Source organism: Pseudophryne corroboree, chromosome 1 (genome assembly GCF_028390025.1).
Source record: "Pseudophryne corroboree isolate aPseCor3 chromosome 1, aPseCor3.hap2, whole genome shotgun sequence".
NCBI classification, from domain to species: Eukaryota; Metazoa; Chordata; class Amphibia; order Anura; family Myobatrachidae; genus Pseudophryne; species Pseudophryne corroboree.
Window position 1 is genome coordinate 676,500,029 of NC_086444.1, and position 20,807 is coordinate 676,520,835.

General features: G+C 48.9%; 1 protein-coding gene across 3 annotated transcripts in view; it reads left to right on the plus strand.

The window, feature by feature from the left end:
• Positions 1 to 1,119: 1,119 nt before the first annotated feature.
• The window catches only part of FKBP8 (FKBP prolyl isomerase 8), a 224,469-nt gene continuing 204,781 nt past the window's right edge, over positions 1,120 to 20,807 (plus strand). The window contains exon 1 of one of the 3 annotated variants that reach the window (XM_063914734.1): positions 1,120 to 1,433. In XM_063914734.1, the coding sequence (XP_063770804.1) occupies positions 1,352 to 1,433 (82 nt within the window). In that variant the 5' untranslated portion in view covers positions 1,120 to 1,351. Of the gene's footprint in view, positions 1,513 to 2,080; positions 2,297 to 20,807 lie in introns of those variants that run through there. The other 2 variants (XM_063914736.1, XM_063914735.1) reach the window with 2 other exon arrangements.

Consider the following 20,807-nt stretch of genomic DNA (forward strand, 5'->3'; position numbering starts at 1 on the left):
GACTGAAGTGTTGTGTCACTGCTTATTGTTGCACAGTCCCGTAGGTGGCAAACTCAGGGGTGACTGGTTAAAAAATATATACAGCTGATGGAAGGGCTGTAGCAAATGTCCTGAGCCTGCTGGTCATGCAAATAATAATGGTGGGGTGCCTTGGTGTGAGGTCTTCATCACGGCAGGTAATAGGCCTCCCTGTGTCGATCCTCCAATACAAGTTACAGATCGTCCCGGCACTCCCCTTAAAAGAATAGAAGAGCTGAGGTGCCCTCCTGGTGGAAACTCCGTTCCACTATGTAATATAGGGATGTTGCGGCGGCACTCAATCAGACTTCGCAACTGCGATATATTCAATTGGTTTATTGGGCCAACATGTTTCGGGGATTAGACCCCGTCCTCAGGGCCAGACAATCCTAAAAATGCATAGGCATCACACATTTAGTTTTGACACTAACTGAGATAATGATTATCTGTGCATTAACCAGCTATTGTTGCTATTCCATTAGTGGCTGTCTTGTGGGGTGTCTTTTTAGATATATGTAACATTTTTCACTCCATTAAGGTATTATATGTTTATTGTTATTGTTTTCTAGCTCCCGTCCAGCTTCGGCTGGTTGCCATGGGAACTCTCCTGTGACGCGGCGCACCGTGACGTCAGATGACGGCGATGCGGAAGTGTGGCTGGACGGACTGGCGGGCGGTCGCGCCGTGGAGGAGGTGAGCAGGGTTTGTGTTAATGTTTGTAATGCTGTCTATAAATGTGTGATGCCTATGCATTTTGAGGATTGTCTGGCCCTGAGGACGGGGTCTAATCCCCGAAACATGTTGGCCCAATAAACCAATTGAATATATCGCAGTTGCGAAGTCTGATTGAGTGCCACCGCAACATCCCTATATTATATATATATATATATATATATATATATTTATATCTCCCAACATGACCCTCTCCAGGAGGGACACACTTCTCTGCTTCTGGACTTTTCTCTTCATTTATGATTACAGGCACCTGTGTTGAACAGGTTAATGGATAAGAAAGGTGTTTCACCACAGGTGCCGGCAATCATAAATTAAGAGAAAAGTCCAGAAGCAGAGCAATCTGTCCGGACACTCCTGGAGAGGGTCATGTTGGGAGGTGTGTGTGTAGACAGACAGACAGACAGACAGACGAATATATAGAGAGAGAATGCACAGCTGGATTGTCACAAGGGCCAATACTGTGTTAATGCAACCGCTGTCCCTACAAGTCACAGGACCCGCCAACCGCGCCGCTGCAAGTGTGTCAAACCTGCCATGTTCGGTATGTTCCGTGGACTACCTGAGCACAGGAGGAGGGATTTAACATCTGGGGCCAATCATGAGTCGAGGAGATGCAGCCAATCACAAAGCTGGTTGCATCGTGCTCCCGGAAGGGCTGCTGCAGACACGGGTAGGCGCAGGTAAGAGCTGCTTTTGCTGCTGGGAGTAGGTGACGGCGGCCAGATCCTGGGGCCGGGAGAGTGGTGACAGCGGCACACGGTAATCTCTATGGCCGGGGTTACATGTGCCGATTAGGGATACTCTGCTGAAATTACTGCGTCAACTACATTCCCTGGCGCCTTGTGCTGTCAGTGGGTCAGAGATACAGCTACAAATGCTAGTTGTTATTGTCAGCTCACCTAGCAGCCAAAGGGCAAACAGCATTCATAATAATGGCTCTACGTATAATGATTCTGATGTTTATGATGCTATTTATGATTAAAGGTGATTTTTTTTGTGCTAGGAAAGTGTGACTAGGCCATACATTTCTTGATAAATAGTGACAGCGGAATATTTTTCTCAGAAAAGAAAACAAATGTTGAAAAAGGACACCGGTTAACAAAAAAGTTTTCTGCAGCGGGGTACACTGTGATTCCACAGGGAATTACATCGGGGTGTAGAGATGGATCTTGATCTGAGGCACCAACAGGCTAAAAGCTTTGACTGTTCCCAGAATGCATAGCGCTGCCTCCTCTATATCCCCGCCTCCAGGCACAGGAACTCCGTTTGTAAGTTGGTGTCTGCAGTGCAGGCAGCTAACAGGGAAGGCTGCGCTAGGCAACCCTGAAAAGAGCTTTTTGAAGAATTCATTGGCAGCAGCACAGGCACTTAGAAGTGCTATATGTCAGTCTGACATATTGTGCTGCGGCTCCCTCACCTCCCCCAGCGGTGCTGTATACTCCGCGCCCTGGTTACTGGGTACTTACAGCGGAGGGCTCTGGTCACTTCAGGCACACCCCCGCCGCTGCTCTCCTGGATCGCATGGCCGCATCTTCGGGAGGAGGTAAGAGGGCCCCCCAGGCGGGACCCGCTGAAATCGCGATCCGGCGCGGTCTCCGGAGACTAATACATTACACAGTACAGTACACAGTGGGTGGGTTGCGATGATACAAATACAGTAGTGCAATGACATGAAACCGATGGTAAATGGTCTTACAATCCCAAGCAGTGTGAGGGGCATTGATCCAAAATGTGAATTGTGTCCTCATGAAATATGACCAGACTGCAGAAATCCAATTGGTGACCACACTGGGAAGATGTATTAAGCCTGGGGAACTGTTAAATGGAAAGTAAATAAATGCACCAGCCAGTCATTACAGTTTAAAAAAATGACAGGTAGGAGCTGATTGGCTGGTGCTTTATCACCTTTCACTTATCACTGCTTTATCACTTCTCCAGGCTTAATATATCTGGCCCACTCCTGTACCCAATTCTTCTTGGCCTACAACATCCAGAATACTGAATGTATTTGCCACTAGGGCAGAGGAGCAAAACAATTTTTCAGGGTAGCATTGTGAAACAGAAGCTGCTTTTCAATCAGATTTTGAAAAAATAGACACACTGGGCAGGGCAATTCAATTGTTTTCCCTGGCTGCTGTTACTTTCCCTGGCTGCTGTTACTAGTGTGGTTCTGACAGAGCCATTCATTTGTTGCTCCATTCGATTGAGAATGCCGCAGGTGGACACATTTCTGCTCACAGCTTCCAGAAATGTGCAAAAACTCCTTGCCCTAACCAGGGGGTATATTTACTAAGATGTAAGTTTTTCTTTTTTTAAGAAGTGGAGATATTGTTATGGGCAATATGCACTCCTTAGTAAATATAGCCCCAGGACTTTGGATAGGTTTAGTCACTTTATGCGGCAAAACCCAATCTATTTCGGCGTGTCAAAAACAATAAAAATGGGTACCCAAAAAACTATTGAATTGCTCCATCAGGTGCCCATTAATTAGCAAAGAATTTTTATTTAATTTCCCCTTGGTAATTCTTGTAAAGTGCAAAATGCAGAGGCCGACTGGATGACCATAATCTTTGCATTTAGGAGCTGATATTGGGGAAGATTTATCAAAGCTTGTAGAGAGAGAAAGTATCAACCAATCGCCTACTTTTTCAAACACAGCCTGTAAAATGGCAGTTCTACCCCATCCACACTGCACAAAAAATCCGGTATTTTGACGGGTCGCTGTGCAGTGTGAACGGGTCACTGCCGAATTCACGGGTCGCCTGACCCGGTAATTACCCTTCTTTATTCCCAGGTTGAATTACCAGGTCAGACGACCCGTGAATTTGGCAGTGACCCCTGGTCAGGCGCAGTGTAAAACGGGTTACCTGGGTTGATGAGACCCGGCACCCGTTCACAGCATGGGTAGAGGCTGCCCGGAGATGATCTCATCTCCAGCGCCACCTTCGCACCCGCCCCCGATGCTGGCCTCCTGCCCCACCCCCGGATGGCAACCCAACCCTGCATATTTCCTGGTCGGGAAGCATGTTCTCCGGGTCCAATGCCAGGTCACATCCGGGAAGGACCCGTATCCAATTCCCGGGTGTGATCCGGCAATGGCAATGTGAACGTGGTATAAGAAGCTGCTTGGTTAGTACTATGGAGTCTATTTACTAAGCCTTGGAAAGAGATAAAGCACCAGCCAATCATCTCCTAACATCCATGCAACAGGCTGTGTTTCAAAATTGCTGTAAGAGGTGATTGGTTGGTACGTTTTCTTTCTAACATTGCTGAGTGATCATATCCTACAACCCTTTAAGAACCTAGCAATCTGGGGACCATTATGTAACAGGTAGCATCTATCCTTGTGTACATATGCCTATTTCCCTATAGATTGTAAGCTTGCAAGCAGGGCCTTCCTACCTCTGTCTGTCTTTGCCCAGTTTTGTTCTATAATTGTTGTTCTAATTGTAAAGCACAATGGAATATGCTGCGCTATATAAGAAACTGCTAATAAATAAATAATAAATAATTTCTCATTTTTATCTCTTCCAAGGCTTAGTAAAGAGACCCCTTTATTTCTCTCCAATTTATTTCTCTCAAAGCTTTAATAAATCTCCCCATTACTTTTTGTCATGATCCTGTGTTTTCATAAAAGTTTTTTTTTTTTAAAGTTCCATGCGTATTTATTAATAAGTAGTAGTGCTGAATATGTGTCAAATGTTATAATGGATGGGAGTGAGCTGTGACATTGAGGCTAATTCAGGTCCAGTCTGCCCTGCGCCCCATTCCACAAAGTACTGTTTATTGGTATTTTGTGCATGCGCAAACGGGTCCTGGGACACAGTACGTAGGACAGCAGCAAACTGGCGGTAATTGACAGTGTGCTGCAGTCTGGGGGAAGGGGAGGGGACTGCCTGTCAATCACCACCAGTTTGCTGCTGTCCTTTACTGTGTTTGTGAAAACGGAAGCGTGTCACCGCCGTTTAGGGTGAGGGATCTCCATCGTAGGGCGGAGATTTCCTGGCCTCTGCGACGTACAGCTTGCACGGCACCATGAGTACCTCAGGTCCGCCCGATGGGGAGTCAGTGAACCAATGCCTGCATCCTGGGGCGCAGTTCGGATCACTACTGCAGCAGTAGGGCGTCTGCTTGTGATAGCACTGTATGGTAATGGAGCAGGAGGGGTCTATCACTACTGCTTCCAAGGAAGCAGCAGGGATAACACCTCTAACTACATTTGAATTAGGCCCATTATTCTGTAGTGACATTACTTGGTCTGATTCCTGGGTCTAGGTGTTATGTTTTGTAGCCTGAATTTGGGGCAGTGCATCAGTTGATTTCAGCAGCATGTGTTCAATTTAAATGGATCTTCCGTGTAGGTTACTGTGCCCTGACTGGGCTGCCATCAAAAGTTGTGGGCCCAGATCAGCTTCTGAAGGGTACAAATGTCCCTCTTTGTAGTGCGCTGCACATAGTGTCCTTTTTCTCTTACATCCTAGGGGGATACTGGGGTTCCATTTAGTACCATGGGGTATAGATGGGTCCACTAGGAGCCATGGGCACTTCAAGAATTTGATAGCGTGGGCTGGCTCCTCCCTTTATGCCCCTCTTACCAGACTTAGTTTAGAAAATGTGCCCGGAGGAGCTGGTCACGCTTATGGAAGCTCCTAAAGAGTTTTCTGCATATATTTTATATTTCTCTGACGTCCTAGTGGATGCTGGGAACTCCGTAAGGACCATGGGGAATAGACGGGCTCCGCAGGAGACTGGGCACTCTAAAAGAAAGATTAGGTACTATCTGGTGTGCACTGGCTCCTCCCTCTATGCCCCTCCTCCAGACCTCAGTTAGAATCTGTCCCCGGCCAGAGCTGGGTGCTCCTAGTGGGCTCTCCTGAGCTTGCTAGAAAGAAAGTATTTGTTAGGTTTTTTATTTTCAGTGAGATCTGCTGGCAACAGACTCACTGCTACGTGGGACTGAGGGCAGAGAAGCAAACCTACCTGCGTGCAGCTAGCTTGTGCTTCTTAGGCTACTGGACACCATTAGCTCCAGAGGGTTCGAACACAGGGCCTGACCTCGATCGTCCGTTCCCGGAGCCGCGCCGCCGTCCCCCTTGCAGAGCCAGAAGACAGAAGAAGGAGATGAAATCGGCGGCAGAAGACTCCGGTCTTCATTAAGGTAGCGCACAGCACTGCAGCTGTGCGCCATTGCTCCCACAGCACACCACACACTCCGGCCACTGTAGGGTGCAGGGCGCTGGGGGGGGGGGCTCCCTGGGCAGCAATAAGAATACCTTTTGGCACTAAATACACATAATACAGTCTGGGAAACTGTATATGTGTAAAAACCCCCGCCATTAAGCTATACAAAACGCGGGAGAAGCCCGCCGCTGAGGGGGCAGGGCCTTCTTCCTCAGCACACCAGCGCTTTTTTTTCTTCACAGCTCCGCTGGAAGGATGCTCTCCAGGCTCTCCCCTGCAGTATCCTGTACAAGAAGGGTAAAAAAGAGAGGGGGGGCACATAAATTTAGGCGCAAATAGGATAATAAGCAGCTATTGGGAAAAATCACTCATTATAGTGTAAATCCCTGTGTTATATAGCGCTGTGGTGTGTGCTGGCATACTCTCTCTCTGTCTCCCCAAAGGACTTTGTGAGGTCCTTTCCTCAGTCAGAGCATTCCCTGTGTGTGTGCGGTGTGTCGGTACGGCTGTGTCGACAAGTTTGATGAGGAGGGTTACGTGGAGGCGGAGCAGGGGCAGATAAGTGTGGTGTCGCCCCCGACGGGGCCGACACCGGATTGGATGGATATGTGGAAGGTTTTAGCCGACAGTGTCAACTCCTTACATAAAAGGTTCGATGACGCAGCAGCCTTGGGACAGCCGGGATCTCAGCCCGCGCCTGCCCAGGCGTCTCAGAGGCCATCAGGGGCTCATAAATGCCCGCTAGCTCAGATGGTAGACACAGATGTCGACACGGAGTCTGACTCCAGTGTAGATGAGAATGAGACAAATGTACAGTCTATAAAAGCCATCCGATGCATGATTACTGCAATGAAAAATGTATTGCACATTTCTGATGTTAACCCGGTTACTACCAAGAGGGGTATTATGTTTGGGGAGAAAAAGCAGCCAGTGACTTTTCCCCCATCTGATTAATTAAATGAATTGTGTGAAGAAGCGTGGAGTTCCCCCGATAAGAAACTAGTGATTTCTAAGAGGTTACTGATGGCGTACCCTTTCCCGCCAACGGACAGGTTACGTTGGGAAACATCCCCTAGGGTGGACAAGGCGCTTATCAAAAAAGGTGGCACTGCCGTCTCAGGATACGGCCACCCTAAAGGAGCCTGCGGATAGAAAGCAGGAAGATATCCTGAAGTCTGTGTATACACACTCGGGTACTATACTGAGACCTGCTATTGCTTCAGTATGGATGTGTAGTGCTGCAGCAGCATGGTCTGATACCCTGTCAGACAACATTGATTCCCTCGACAGGGATACTATTTTGCTAACCATCGAACATATAAAAGACGTCGTCTTATATATGCGGGATGCACAGAGGGACATTTGCCTGCTGGCATCTAGAATTAATGCAATGTCCATTTCTGCCAGGAGAGTATTATGGACTCGGCAGTGGACAGGTGATGCTGATTCTAAAAAATACATGGAGGTTTTGCCTTATAAGGGTGAGGAATTGTTTGGGGACGGTCTCTCGGACCTCGTATCCACAGCAACAGCTGGAAAATCAACCTTTTTACCTCAGGTTCCCTCACAGCCTAAGAAAGCACCGTATTATCATGTACAGTCCTTTCGGCCTCAGACAGGCAAGCAGATCAGAGGCGCATCCTTTCTGCCCAGAGGCAGGGGTAGAGGAAAGAAGCTGCACCAGGCAGCCAGTTCCCAGGAACAAAAATCCTCCCCCGCTTCCACTAAGTCCACCGCATGACGCTGGGGCTCCACAGGCGGAGCCGGGTGCGGTGGGGGCGCGTCTCCGAAACTTCAGCAACCAGTGGGTTCGCTCACAAGTGGATCTCTGGGCTGTACAAATTGTATCTCAGGGATACAAGCTGGAGTTCGAGGCGACTCCCCCTCGCCGTTACCTCAAATCAGCCTTGCCAGCTGCTCCCAGGGAAAGGGAAGTAGTACTGGTGGCAATTCACAAGCTGTACCTCCAGCAGGTGATAATCAAGGTTCCCCTTCTTCAACAGGGACGGGGTTACTATTCCACAATGTTTGTGGTAACGAAACCGGACGGTTCGGTGAGACCCATTCTGAATTTAAAATCCTTGAACACTTATATAAGGAAGTTCAAGTTCAAAATGGAATCGCTCAGGGCGGTTATTGCAAGCCTGGAAGAGGGGGATTTTATGGTGTCGCTGGACATCAAGGATGCTTACTTGCATGTCCCCATTTACCCACCTCACCAGGAGTACCTCAGGTTTGTGGTACAGGATTGTCATTACCAATTCCAGACGTTGCCGTTTGGTCTGTCCACGGCACCGAGAGTATTTACCAAGGTAATGGCCGAAATGATGATACTCCTTCGGAAGAAGGGAGTTATAATTATCCCGTACTTGGACGATCTCCTTATAAAGGCGAGGTCCAGAGAGCAGTTGTTGGTCAGCGTAGCACTCTCTCGGGAAGTGTTGCAACAGCACGGCTGGATTCTGAATATCCCAAAGTCGCAGCTGATTCCTGCGACGCGTCTGCTTTTCCTGGGCATGATTCTGGACACAGAACAGAAGAAGGTGTTTCTCCCGGTGGAGAAGGCCCAGGAATTGTCATCTCTGGTCAGGGACCTCCTGAGACCAAAACAGGTGTCGGTGCATCACTGCACGCGAGTCCTGGGAAAGATGGTGGCTTCTTACGAAGCAATTTCCTTCGGCAGGTTCCATGCAAGGATCTTTCAGTGGGATCTGTTAGACAAATGGTCCGGATCGCATCTTCAGATGCATCGGTTGATCACCCTGTCCCCAAGGGCCAGGGTGTCTCTGCTGTGGTGGCTGCAGAGTGCTCATCTTCTCGAGGGCCGCAGATTCGGCATACAGGACTGGGTCCTGGTGACCACGGATGCAAGCCTCCGAGGATGGGGGGCAGTCACTCAGGGAAGGAACTTCCAAGGACAGTGGTCAAGTCAGGAGACTTCACTACACATAAATATACTGGAACTAAGGGCCATTTACAACGCCCTGAGTCAAGCAGAGCCCCTACTTCAAAACCAACCAGTGCTGATTAAGTCAGACAACATCACGGCGGTCGCCCATGTAAACCGCCAGGGCGGCACAAGAAGCAGGATGGCGATGGCAGAAGCCACAAGGATTCTTCGATGGGCGGAGAATCACGTGCTAGCACTGTCAGCAGTGTTCATTCCGGGAGTGGACAACTGGGAAGCAGACTTCCTCAGCAGGCACGACCTCCACCCGGGAGAGTGGGGACTTCATCGAGAAGTCTTCACACAGATTGTAAATCGATGGGAACTGCCACAGGTGGACATGATGGCGTCCCGCCTCAACAAAAAGCTAAAAAAAATATTGCGCCAGGTCACGGGACCCTCAGGCGATAGCTGTAGACGCACTAGTGACACCGTGGGTGTACCAGTCGGTTTATGTGTTCCCTCCTCTTCCTCTCATACCCAAGGTACTGAGGATAGTAAGAAAGAGAGGAGTAAGCACTATACTCATCGTTCCGGATTGGCCAAGAAGAACTTGGCACCCAGAACTACAAGAAATGATCTCAGAGGACCCATGGCCTCTGCCTCTCAGACAGGACCTGTTACAGCAGGGGCCCTGTCTGTTCCAAGACTTACCGCGGCTGCGTTTGACGGCATGGCGGTTGAACGCCGGATCCCAGCGGAAAAGGGCATTCTGGATGAAGTTATTCCTACGCTGATAAAGGCTAGGAAAGACGTGGCAGCAACACATTATCACCGTATATGGCGAAAATATGTTGCTTGGTGTGAGGCCAGGAAGGCCCCTACAGAGGAATTCCAGCTGGGTCGATTCCTGCACTTCCTACAGTCAGGAGTGACTATGGGCCTAAAATTAGGATCCATAAAGGTCCAGATTTCGGCCCTATCTATTTTCTTTCAAAAAGAACTGGCTTCACTGCCTGAAGTTCAGACGTTTGTTAAGGGAGTGCTGCATATTCAGCCCCCTTTTGTGCCTCCAGTGGCACCTTGGGATCTTAACGTTGTGTTGGATTTCCTGAAATCACACTGGTTTGAGCCATTTAAGACCGTTTAGCTAAAGTATCTCACGTGGAAGGTGGTCATGCTGTTGGCCTTGGCTTCAGCTAGGCGTGTGTCAGAATTGGCGGCTTTGTCATGTAAAAGCCCATATCTGATCTTCCATATGGACAGGGCAGAATTGAGGACTCGTCCCCAATTTCTCCCAAAGGTGGTATCAGCGTTTCATTTGAACCAACCTATTGTGGTGCCTGCGGCTACTCGGGACTTGGAGGCTTCCAAGTTGCTGGACGTAGTCAGGGCTTTGAAAATCTATGTAGCCAGGACGGCTGGAGTCAGGAAAACTGACTTGCTGTTTATCCTGCATGCACCCAACAAACTGGGTGCTACGGCTTCAAAGCAAACTATTGCGCGCTGGATCTGTAACCCGATTCAGCAAGCTCATTCTGCGGCAGGGTTACCGCATCCTAAATCCGTAAAAGCCCATTCCACAAGGAAGGTGGGCTCTTCTTGGGCGGCTGCCCGAGGGGTCTCGGCTTTACAGCTTTGCCGAGCTGCTATTTGGTCGGGTTCAAACACATTTGCTAAGTTCTACAAGTTTGATACCCTGGCTGAGGAGGACCTTGCCTTTGCTCATTCGGTGCTGCAGAGTCATCCGCACTCTCCCGCCCGTTTGGGAGCTTTGGTATAATCCCTATGGTCCTTACGGAGTTCCCAGCATCCACTAGGACGTCAGAGATAATAAGAATTTACTCACCGGTAATTCTATTTCTCGTAGTCCGTAGTGGATGATAAAAAATTTCAAATCCCTGAAAGGATGCACTCATCTTTTCCTTTTCCTCTAGAGGATAGGAAAAAATGGGAAAATCCACCAATAGTGGACGCATCAGCCTCTATGCTGTCAAGAAAAATTGTATTGCCTGTCCCTGGTGCAGCCTCCCTAAAAGATACGGCTGATCGTAAAATTGAGACTGCACTCAAATCATTGTACACAGCTGCTGGGGAGGCCCAAAGACCCACTATTGGATGTGCGTGGATCACAAAAGCCATTGCTAAATGGTCGGGTAACCTAATTGAGGGGTTAGATTCCTTGACTAGGGGGGATGTTGTTTTACTCCTGCAGCATAAACAGGACTCTGCAAACTTTATGGTGGAAGCCATAAAAGAGATTGGTTTGCCTAATACACGCACCACCGCTATGGCAGTGTCAGCATGCAGGGGCTTGTGGCTACGCCAGTGGACTGCTGACGCGGATTCCAGGTAAGGCGTGGAAGGCCTACCATTCACAGGAGAGGCCTTGTTTGGATACAAACTAGACAACTGGATCTCCAAAGCTACTGCGGGTAAGTCTACGTATCTTCCTTCCGCAGCTCCCCCAGCCAAGAAAGCTTATTCAGCTTCAAATTTACAGTCCTTTTGGACAGCCAAGTTTAGGAGAAAATCCAGCAGTGCTTCTATGGCCTCCAGAGGCGCAAGAGGTAAACCACGCAAAGCAGCAATTGCAGGTGTTCAGGAACAGAGCTCAGGCTATGCTTCCTCAAAGCCTTCAGCATGATGGTGGACCGCGAGGTCTGGAGGTCTGTCAGTTGGGAGCCCGATTACAATTCTTCAGTCACATCTGGTCAAGTTCGTGCCGGGATCCCTGGGTAATATATCTTATTTCTCTAACGTCCTAGTGGATGCTGGGGACTCCGTAAGGACCATGGGGAATAGACGGGCTCCGCGGGAGACATGGGCACTTTAAGAAAGAATTTAGATTCTGGTGTGCTCTTGCTCCTCCCTCTATGTCCCTCCTCCAGACCTCAGTTTGAATCTGTGCCCGGACGAGCTGGGTGCTTTTCAGTGAGCTCTCCTGAGCTTGCTGTGAGAAAGTATTTTGTTAGGTTTTTTTATTTTCAGGGAGCTCTGCTGGCAACAGACTATCTGCATCGTGGGACAGAGGGGAGAGAAGCAGCCCTACTCTCTGAAGCTAGGTCCTGCTTCTTAGGCTACTGGACACCATTAGCTCCAGAGGGATCGTACACAGGATCTCACCCTCGTCGTCCCCCTCGCAGAGCCGCCGCCGTCCCCCTCGCAGAGCCGGAAGACGGAAGCCGGGTGAGTATGAAAGCAAGAAGACTTCGAAATCGGCGGCAGAAGACTCCGGTCTTCACTGAGGTAACGCACAGCACTGCAGCTGTGCGCCATTGCTCCCACACACCTCACATACTCCGGTCACTGTAAGGGTGCAGGGGGGGGGGGGGGGCGCCCTGGGCAGCATTTGGACCTCTTTTTGGCAAAAGTGAACATATATACAGTTGGGCACTGTATATATGTATGAGCCCTTGCCAAGAAAATGCATATATAAGCGGGACAGAAGCCCGCCGTCGAGGAGGCGGGGCTTCTTCCTCAGTACTCACCAGCGCCATTTTTTCTCCACAGCTCCGCTGAGAGGAAGCTCCCCAGGCTCTCCTCTGCAGATACACGGTAGAAGAGGGCACATAATTAGGCGCAAAAATCAATATAACAGCAGCTACTGGGTTAACATTAAGTTACTGTGTTATTCCTGGGTTTATAGCGCTGGGGTGTGTGCTGGCATACTCTCTCTCTGTCTCTCCAAAGGGCCTTGTGGGGGAGCTGTCTTCAAAAAGGGCATTCCCTGTGTGTGTGGTGTGTCTGTACGCTTGTGTCGACATGTTTGACGAGGAAGGCTTTGTGGAAGCAGAGTGGGAGCCGACACCTGATTGGATGGATATGTGGAAGGTTTTAAATGATAATGTTAATTCCTTGCATAAAAGGTTGGAAAAAGCTGAAGCCTCAGGACAGTCAGGGTCTCAGCTCGTGCCTGATCCTATGTCGCAGAGACCGTCAGGGTCTCAGAAACGCCCACTATCCCAAATTGTTGACACAGATACCGACATGGATTCTGACTCCAGTGTCGATTACGATGATGCAAAGTTACAGCCAAAATTGGCTAAATCCATCCGTTATATGATTATAGCAATTAAGGATGTGTTGCACATCACAGAGGAAACCCCAGTCCATGACAAGAGGGTTCATATGTATGGGGAAAAGAAGCAGGTGGTAACCTTTCCCCCTTCACACGAGCTAAATGAGTTATGTGAAAAGGCTTGGGAATCTCCAGATAAAAAACTGCAGATTTCCAAACGGATTCTTATAGCGTATCCTTTCCCGCCAACGGACAGGTTACGCTGGGAATCCTCCCCTAGGGTGGACAAAGCTTTAACACGCTTATCCAAGAAGGTAGCCCTGCCGTCACAGGATACGGCTACCCTCAAAGATGCTGCTGATAGAAAGCAGGAGGGTACCCTGAAGTCCATTTATACACATTCAGGTACCTTACTGAGGCCGGCGATCGCGTCGGCCTATGTGTGTAGTGCTGTAGCAGCATGGACGGACACCCTGTCTGAGGAACTTGATACCTTAGACAAGGATACTATATTATTGACCCTGGGGCATATAAAAGAAGCTGTCCTATATATGAGAGATGCTCAAAGAGACATTAGTCTACTGGGTTCTAGAATAAATGCTATGTCGATTTCTGCCAGAAGGGTCCTGTGGACTCGGCAATGGACAGGTGATGCCGACTCAAAAAGGCACATGGAGGTTTTACCTTACAAGGGTGAGGAATTGTTTGGGGAGGGTCTCTCGGACCTGGTCTCCACAGCTACTGCTGGAAAGTCAAATTGTTTGCCATATGTTTCCTCACAGCCTAAGAAAGCACCGTATTACCAAATGCAGTCCTTTCGATCACAGAAAAGCAAGAAAGTCCGAGGTGCGTCCTTTCTTGGCAGGGGCAGAGGAAAGAAGCTGCACAACACAGCTAGTTCCCAGAAACAGAAGTCCTCCCCGGCTTCCACAAAATCCACCGCATGACGCTGGGGCTCCACAGGCGGAGCTAGGCCCGGTGGGGGCGCGTCTCCGAAATTTCAGCCACAAGTGGGTTCACTCCCAGTTGGATCCCTGGGCAATAGATATTGTGTCTCAGGGATACAAGCTGGAATTCGAAGAGATGCCCCCTCACCAATACCTCAAATCGGCCCTGCCAGCTTCCCCCCTCGAGAGGGAAATAGTGTTAACTGCAATTCACAAATTGTATCTTCAACAGGTGGTGGTCAAGGTTCCCCTCCTTCAACAAGGAAGGGGTTATTTTTCGACCATGTTTGTAGTACCGAAACCGGACGGTTCGGTCAGACCCATATTGAATTTAAAATCCCTGAACATGTACCTGAAAAGGTTCAGGTTCAAGATGGAATTGCTGAGAGCGGTCATCGCAAGCCTGGAAGGGGGGGATTTTATGGTGTATCTGTAAATAAAGGATGCATACCTTCATGTCCCCATTTATCCACCTCATCAGGCGTACCTCAGATTTGTGGTACAGGATTGTCATTACCAATTTCAGACGTTGCCGTTTGGTCTTTCCACGGCTCCGAGAATATTTACCAAGGTAATGGCGGAAATGATGGTACTCCTGCGGAAGCAAGGGGTCACAATTATCCCATACTTGGACGATCTCCTCATAAAAGTGAGGTCAAGAGAGCAGTTGCTGATCAGCGTAGCACGTTCTCTGGAAGTGTTAAGGCAACACGGCTGGATTCGGAATATTCCAAAGTCGCAGTTGATTCCTACGACTCGTCTGCCTTTCCTGGGCATGATTCTGGACACAGACCAGAAAAGGGTTTATCTCCCGATAGAGCTCAGGAACTCATGACACTGCACAGGAACCTATTAAAACCAAAACAGGTGTCAGTGCATCACTGCACTCGAGTCCTGGGAAAGATGGTGGCATCATACGAGGCCATTCCCTTCGGCAGGTTCCATGCGAGGACCTTTCAATGGGACTTACTGGACAAATGGTCCTGATCACATCTTTAGATGCATCGGTTAATCACTCTATTCCCCAGGGCCAGGGTGTCTCTCCTGTGGTGGCTGCAGAGTGCTCACCTTCTCGAGGGCCGCAGGTTCGGCATTCAGGACTGGGTCCTGGTGACCACGGATGCAAGCCTCCGAGGGTGGGGAGCAGTCACACAGGGAAGAAATTTCCAAGGTCTGTGGTCAATTCAGGAGACTTGCCTTCACATCAACATCCTGGAACTAAGGGCCATATAAAACGCCCTACGTCAAGCGGAGTCCCTGCTTCGCGACCAACCGGTTCTGATTCAGTCAGACAACATCACTGCTGTGGCTTATGTAAACCGACAAGGCGGCACAAGGAGCAGGGTGGCAATGGCGGAAGCCACCAGAATTCTTCGCTCGGCGGAGAATCACGTAAGCGCACTGTCAGCCGTGTTCATCCCGGGAGTGGACAACTGGGAAGCAGACTTCCTCAGCAGGCACGACCTCCACCCGGGAGAGTGGTGACTTCATCAAGAAGTCTTCACGCAGATTACAAGTCGGTGGGAACTGCCACAGGTGGACATGATGGCATCCCGCCTCAACAAAATGCTACAGAGGTATTGCGCCAGGTCAAGAGACCCTCAGGCGATAGCTGTGGACGCCCTGGTGACACCGTGGGTGTTCCAGTCGGTCTATGTATTTCCTCCTCTTCCTCTCATACCCAAGGTGCTGAGAATCATAAGAAAAAGAGGAGTGAGAACAATACTCATTGTTCCGGATTGGCCAAGAAGGAAGAAGAAATGCTCACAGAGGACCCGTGGCCTCTTCCTCTAAGACAGGACTTGTTGCAACAGGGGCCCTGTCTGTTCCAAGACTTATCGCGGCTGCGTTTGACGGCATGGCGGTTGAACGCCGGATCCTAGCAGAGAAAGGCATTCCGGATGAGGTTATTCCTACGCTGATAATGGCTAGGAAGGACGTGACAGCTCAACATTATCACCGTATATGGCGAAAATATGTTGCTTGGTGTGAGGCCAGGAATGCCCCTACGGAGGAATTCCAGCTGGGCCGTTTCCTTCACTTCCTACAGTCAGGAGTGACTTTGGGCCTAAAATTGGGTTCCATTTAAGGTCCAGATTTCGGCCCTATCCATTTTCTTTCAAAAAGAGCTGGCTTCTCTACCTGAAGTTCAGATGTTTGTAAAGGGAGTACTGCATATTTAGCCCCCTTTTGTGCCTCCAGTGGCACCTTGGGATCTTAACGTGGTGTTGAGTTTCCTAAAATCCTACTGGTTTGAACCACTCAAAACGGTGGAATTGAATTATCTCACGTGGAAGGTGGTCATGCTACTAGCCTTGGCTTCGGCTAGGCGTGTGTCAGAATTGGCGGCTTTGTCACATAAAAGCCCCTATCTGGTTTTCCATGCGGATAGAACAGAATTGAGGACCCGTCCACAATTCCTACCGAAAGTGGTTTCATCTTTTCATATAAACCAACCTATTGTGGTGCCTGTGGCTACTACTGACTTGGAGGATTCAGAGTTGCTTGATGTGGTCAGGGCTTTGAAGGTTTATGTAGCCAGAACAGCTAGGGTCAGGAAAACAGAGTCTTTGTTTATCCTGTACGCTTCCAACAAGCTTGGTGCTCCTGCTTCGAAGTAAACTATTGCTCGCTGGATCTGTAACACGATTCAGCAGGCTCATTCTGCGGCTGGATTGCCGCTGCCAAAATCAGTTAAGGCCCATTCCACTAGGAAGGTGGGCTCTTCTTGGGCGGCTGCCCGAGGGGTCTCGGCATTACAGCTTTGCCGAGCGGCTACTTGGTCAGGTTCAAACACTTTTGCAAAGTTCTGTAAGTTTGATACCCTGGCTGAGGAGGACCTTGTGTTTGCTCAATCGGTGCTGCAGAGTCATCCGCACTCTCCCGCCCGCTTGGGAGCTTTGGTATAATCCCCATGGTCCTTACGGAGTCCCCAGCATCCACTTGGACGTTGGAGAAAATAAGATTTTACTTACCGGTAAATCTATTTCTCGTAGTCCGTAGTGGATGCTGGGCGCCCGTCCCAAGTGCGGACTTCTTCTGTAATACTTGTATATAGTTATTGCTGCAATAAGGGTTATGTTATAGTTGCATCAGGGTGGAACTGATGCTCTGTTGTTGTTCATACTGTTGACTGGGTAAGTTTATCACAGGTTATACGGTGTGATTGGTGTGGCTGGTATGTATCTTGCCCTGGATTACCAAAATCCTTTCCTTGTACTGTCAGCTCTTCCGGGCACAGTTTCTCTAACTGAGGTCTGGAGGAGGGACATAGAGGGAGGAGCCACAGCACACCAGAATCTAAATTCTTTCTTAAAGTGCACATGTCTCCTGCGGAGCCCGTCTATTCCCCATGGTCCTTACGGAGTCCCCAGCATCTACTACGGACTACGAGAAATAGATTTACCGGTAAGTAAAATCTTATTTTCCCAGGGCTACAGACTTGAGTTCCAAGAGCTCCCACCTCACAGCTTCTTCAAATCAGGCTTATCCAAAAACTGGTACAGACTCAAGTCATTGGGGGTAATTCAAAGTTGATCGCAGCAGCAAATTTGTTAGCAGTTGAGCAAAACCATGTGCACTGCAGGTGTGGCAGATATAACATTTGCAGAGAGAGTTAGATTTGGGTGGTTTATTTTGTTTCTGTGCAGAGAAAATACTGGCTGCTTTATTGTTACATTGCAATTTAGATTTCATTTTGAACACACCCTACCCAAATTTAACTCTCTGTACGTTACATCTGCCCCCCCCCCCCGCAGTGAAAATGGTTTTGCTCAACTGCTATCAAATTTGCTGCTGCGATCAACTCTGAATTAGGCCCATTGTTCTAGTTCCAACTTGTTTTTAGTACCGAAATTAGACGGTTCCGTACGACCAATTCTGAACCTCAAGTCCTTAAACCCGTACTTACGAGTGTTCAAATTCAAGATAGAGTCTCAGAGAGCGGTGATCTCAGGTCTGGAGGAAGGGGAATTCCTAGTGTCTCTGGATATCAAGGATGCGTACCTTCACATTCCGATCTGGCCACCTCATCAGGCTTATCTACGCTTTGCACTACAGGACTGTCACTACCAGTTCCAGGCCCTGCCGTTTGGTCTCTCCACGGCACCGAGGGTGTTCACTAAAGTGATGGTAGAGATGATGTTTATACTCCGCAAGCAGGGAGTGAACATAATTCCGTACCTGGACGATCTCCTGATAAAGGTGCTGTCCAAGGAGAGGTTGTTGCACAGCATTGGCCTCTCAACCAAACTTCTCCAGGATCACGGGTGGATTCTGAATTTTCCGAAATCTCACCTGGAGCTAACACGGAGGCTCCCATTCCTGGGAATGATACTGGACACGGAGTCGCAGAAAGTGTTCCTTCCGTTGGAAAAGGCATTGGTAATCCAGACGATGGTTCGGGATGTCCTGAAGCCAACCCGGATATCTGTGCATCTATGCATTCGCCTTCTGGGGAAAATGGTGGCCTCTTACGAGGCGCTTCAATACGGAAGGCTTCACGCAAGACCCTACCAGCTCAATCTGTTGGACAAATGGTCCGGATCGCATCTTCACATGCACCAGAAGATTTGTCTGTCGCCAAAAGCCAGGATCTCCACTCTGTGGTGGCTACAGACCTCTCACCTCGTCAAGGGTCGCAGGTTCGGAATTCAGGACTGGATCCTGTTAACCATGGACGCAAGCCTCCGAGGTTGGGGAGCAGTCACCCAGGGGGTGCAATTTCAAGGATGGTCATGTCAGGAAGTCATCCTCTCTTCTCAGCAAGAAGCTCAAGCGGTATTGTTCCAGGTCGAGAGAACCACAGACAGTGGCGGTAGACGTTCTGACGACTCCATGGGTCTGTCAGATGGTGTACGTGTTTCCTCCGCTTCCTCTGATCCCAAGAATTCTCAAAAGAATAAAAAAGGAAAAGGTTCAAGCAATCCTAATTTCTCCAGACTGGCCAAGAAGGGCCTGGTACGCGGACCTTCTAGAGATGATTCTCGAGGATCCGTTGCCTCTACCTCCTTTCGAGGATCTAATGCAACAGGGCCCGTTCGTCTATCAGGACTTGGAATGGCATGGAAGTTGAATGGCTGATTCTAGCCAGAAGAGTGATCCCTAATAAAGTTATCCCGACTATGATCCAAGCCAGGAAGGTGCTAACGTCTAAACATTATCTGGAAGAAATATGTCTCTTGGTGTGAGAGCATAACTTACTCTGCGGTGGAATTTCACCTGAGACATTTCCTGCTTTATCTGCAGGCAGGTGTGGATGTGGGCCTACGTCTGGGCTCCATAAAAGTCCAGATTTCGGGCTTATCCATTTTCTTTAAAAAACAATTGGCTTCTCTCCCTGAGATCCAGACATTTTTGAAAGATGTTCTGCGCATACAGCCTCCCTTTGTGCCTCCCACGGCACCTTGGGATCTCAATTTGGTGCTGCAGTTCCTCCAATTGGACTGGTCTGAACCATTACAGGAGGTGGACGTAAAATATCTTACATGGAAGACCGTCACACTGTTGGCCTTGACTTCAACAAGACGTGTGTCGGAGCTGGGGGCTTTATCTCACAAGAGCCCGTATTTAATTTTCCATGAGGACAGAGCTGAACTCAGGACTTGTCAGCAATTTTTTCAGAAAGTGGTGTCTGCATTTCACATCAACCAACCTATTGTGGTTCCGGTTATCACCGACACTTCTACTACTTCAAAGTCTCTGTGAGGGCTTTGAAGGTATACGTAAAGAGGACAGCTCGTCACAGGAAATACGACTCGCTGTTTGTCCTACATGATCCCAATAAAATTGTGTGTCCTGCTTCAAAGCAGACAATTGCACGCTGGATCAGGCTCACTATCCAGCATGCTTATTCCACGGCAGGCTTGCCGGTTCCAAAATCTGTACAGGCCCACTCTACTAGGTCGGTTGGTTCTTCCTAAGCGGCTGCCCGGGGTGTCTCGGCTTTACAGCTCTGCCTAGCAGCTACTTGGTCAGGTTCGAACACGTTTGCCAAGTTCTACAAGTTCAATACTTTGGCCTCTGAGGACCTTAAGTTTGGTCATTCAGTTCTGCAGGAACCTCCATACTCTCCCACCCGGTTTGGGAGCTTTGGTACATCCCCCCCCCCCCCCCCCCCATGGTACTAAATGGCACCCCAGTATCCTCTAGGACGCAAGAGAAAATAGGAGTTTGATTACCTACCGGTAAATCCTTTTCTTGTAGTTCATAGAGGATGCTGGGCGCCCGCCCGGTGCTTCATTCTTCCTGCACTGTTACTTGGTTAAGTTTTGTTGGTTCAGCTGTTCCTGTTTAAAGTTGGGTTAGATTAGCTTTCCTCTGTTTGTTTGGGCTGGTTTGGAATCTCACCACTATCTTTATTGATCCTTCTCTCAAAGTATGTCCGTCTCCTCGACACAGTTTCCTAGACTGAGCCTGGTAGGAAGGGCATAGAGGGAGGAGCCAACCCACACTATCAAATTCTTAAAGTACTCATGTCTCCTAGTGGACCCGTCTATACCCCATGGTACTAAATGGAACCCCAGTATCCTCTACAGAACACGTGAAAAGGATTTACCGGTAGGTAATTAAAATCCAATTTTTTTTTTCCCCCATAGAGGGAGTGTTGTTATGCCTACTGGATTTGAGTATGCCTCCCAAACCTCAGATCCTGTTCAGCTCTTTGCAGAGCCTGGAGGACCAAGTTTGGGAAGCCCTGGGATATGCAGATTTCAGTTTACACCTCCAGACTAGGTGAACAGTAACAAAAAATCCTTATTTTAAGGCAAAAATGTCCCCCTGTGACACACATCCCAATGAGAAAATATGGGCATTAAAGACCTAATTTTTTTTAGGTCAATTTCTCAAAACAACACCCCCTTCCCCTGCAGTGCACATGGTTTTGCCCAACTGCTAACAAATTTGCTGCTACGATCATGTCTGAATTACCCCTTTTGTTCAAACTTTATACAAACTTACATATGCACATTTAGGGAACGATTATAAAAATTTTGGTCACCCAAAGTAATGGGTGCCCATC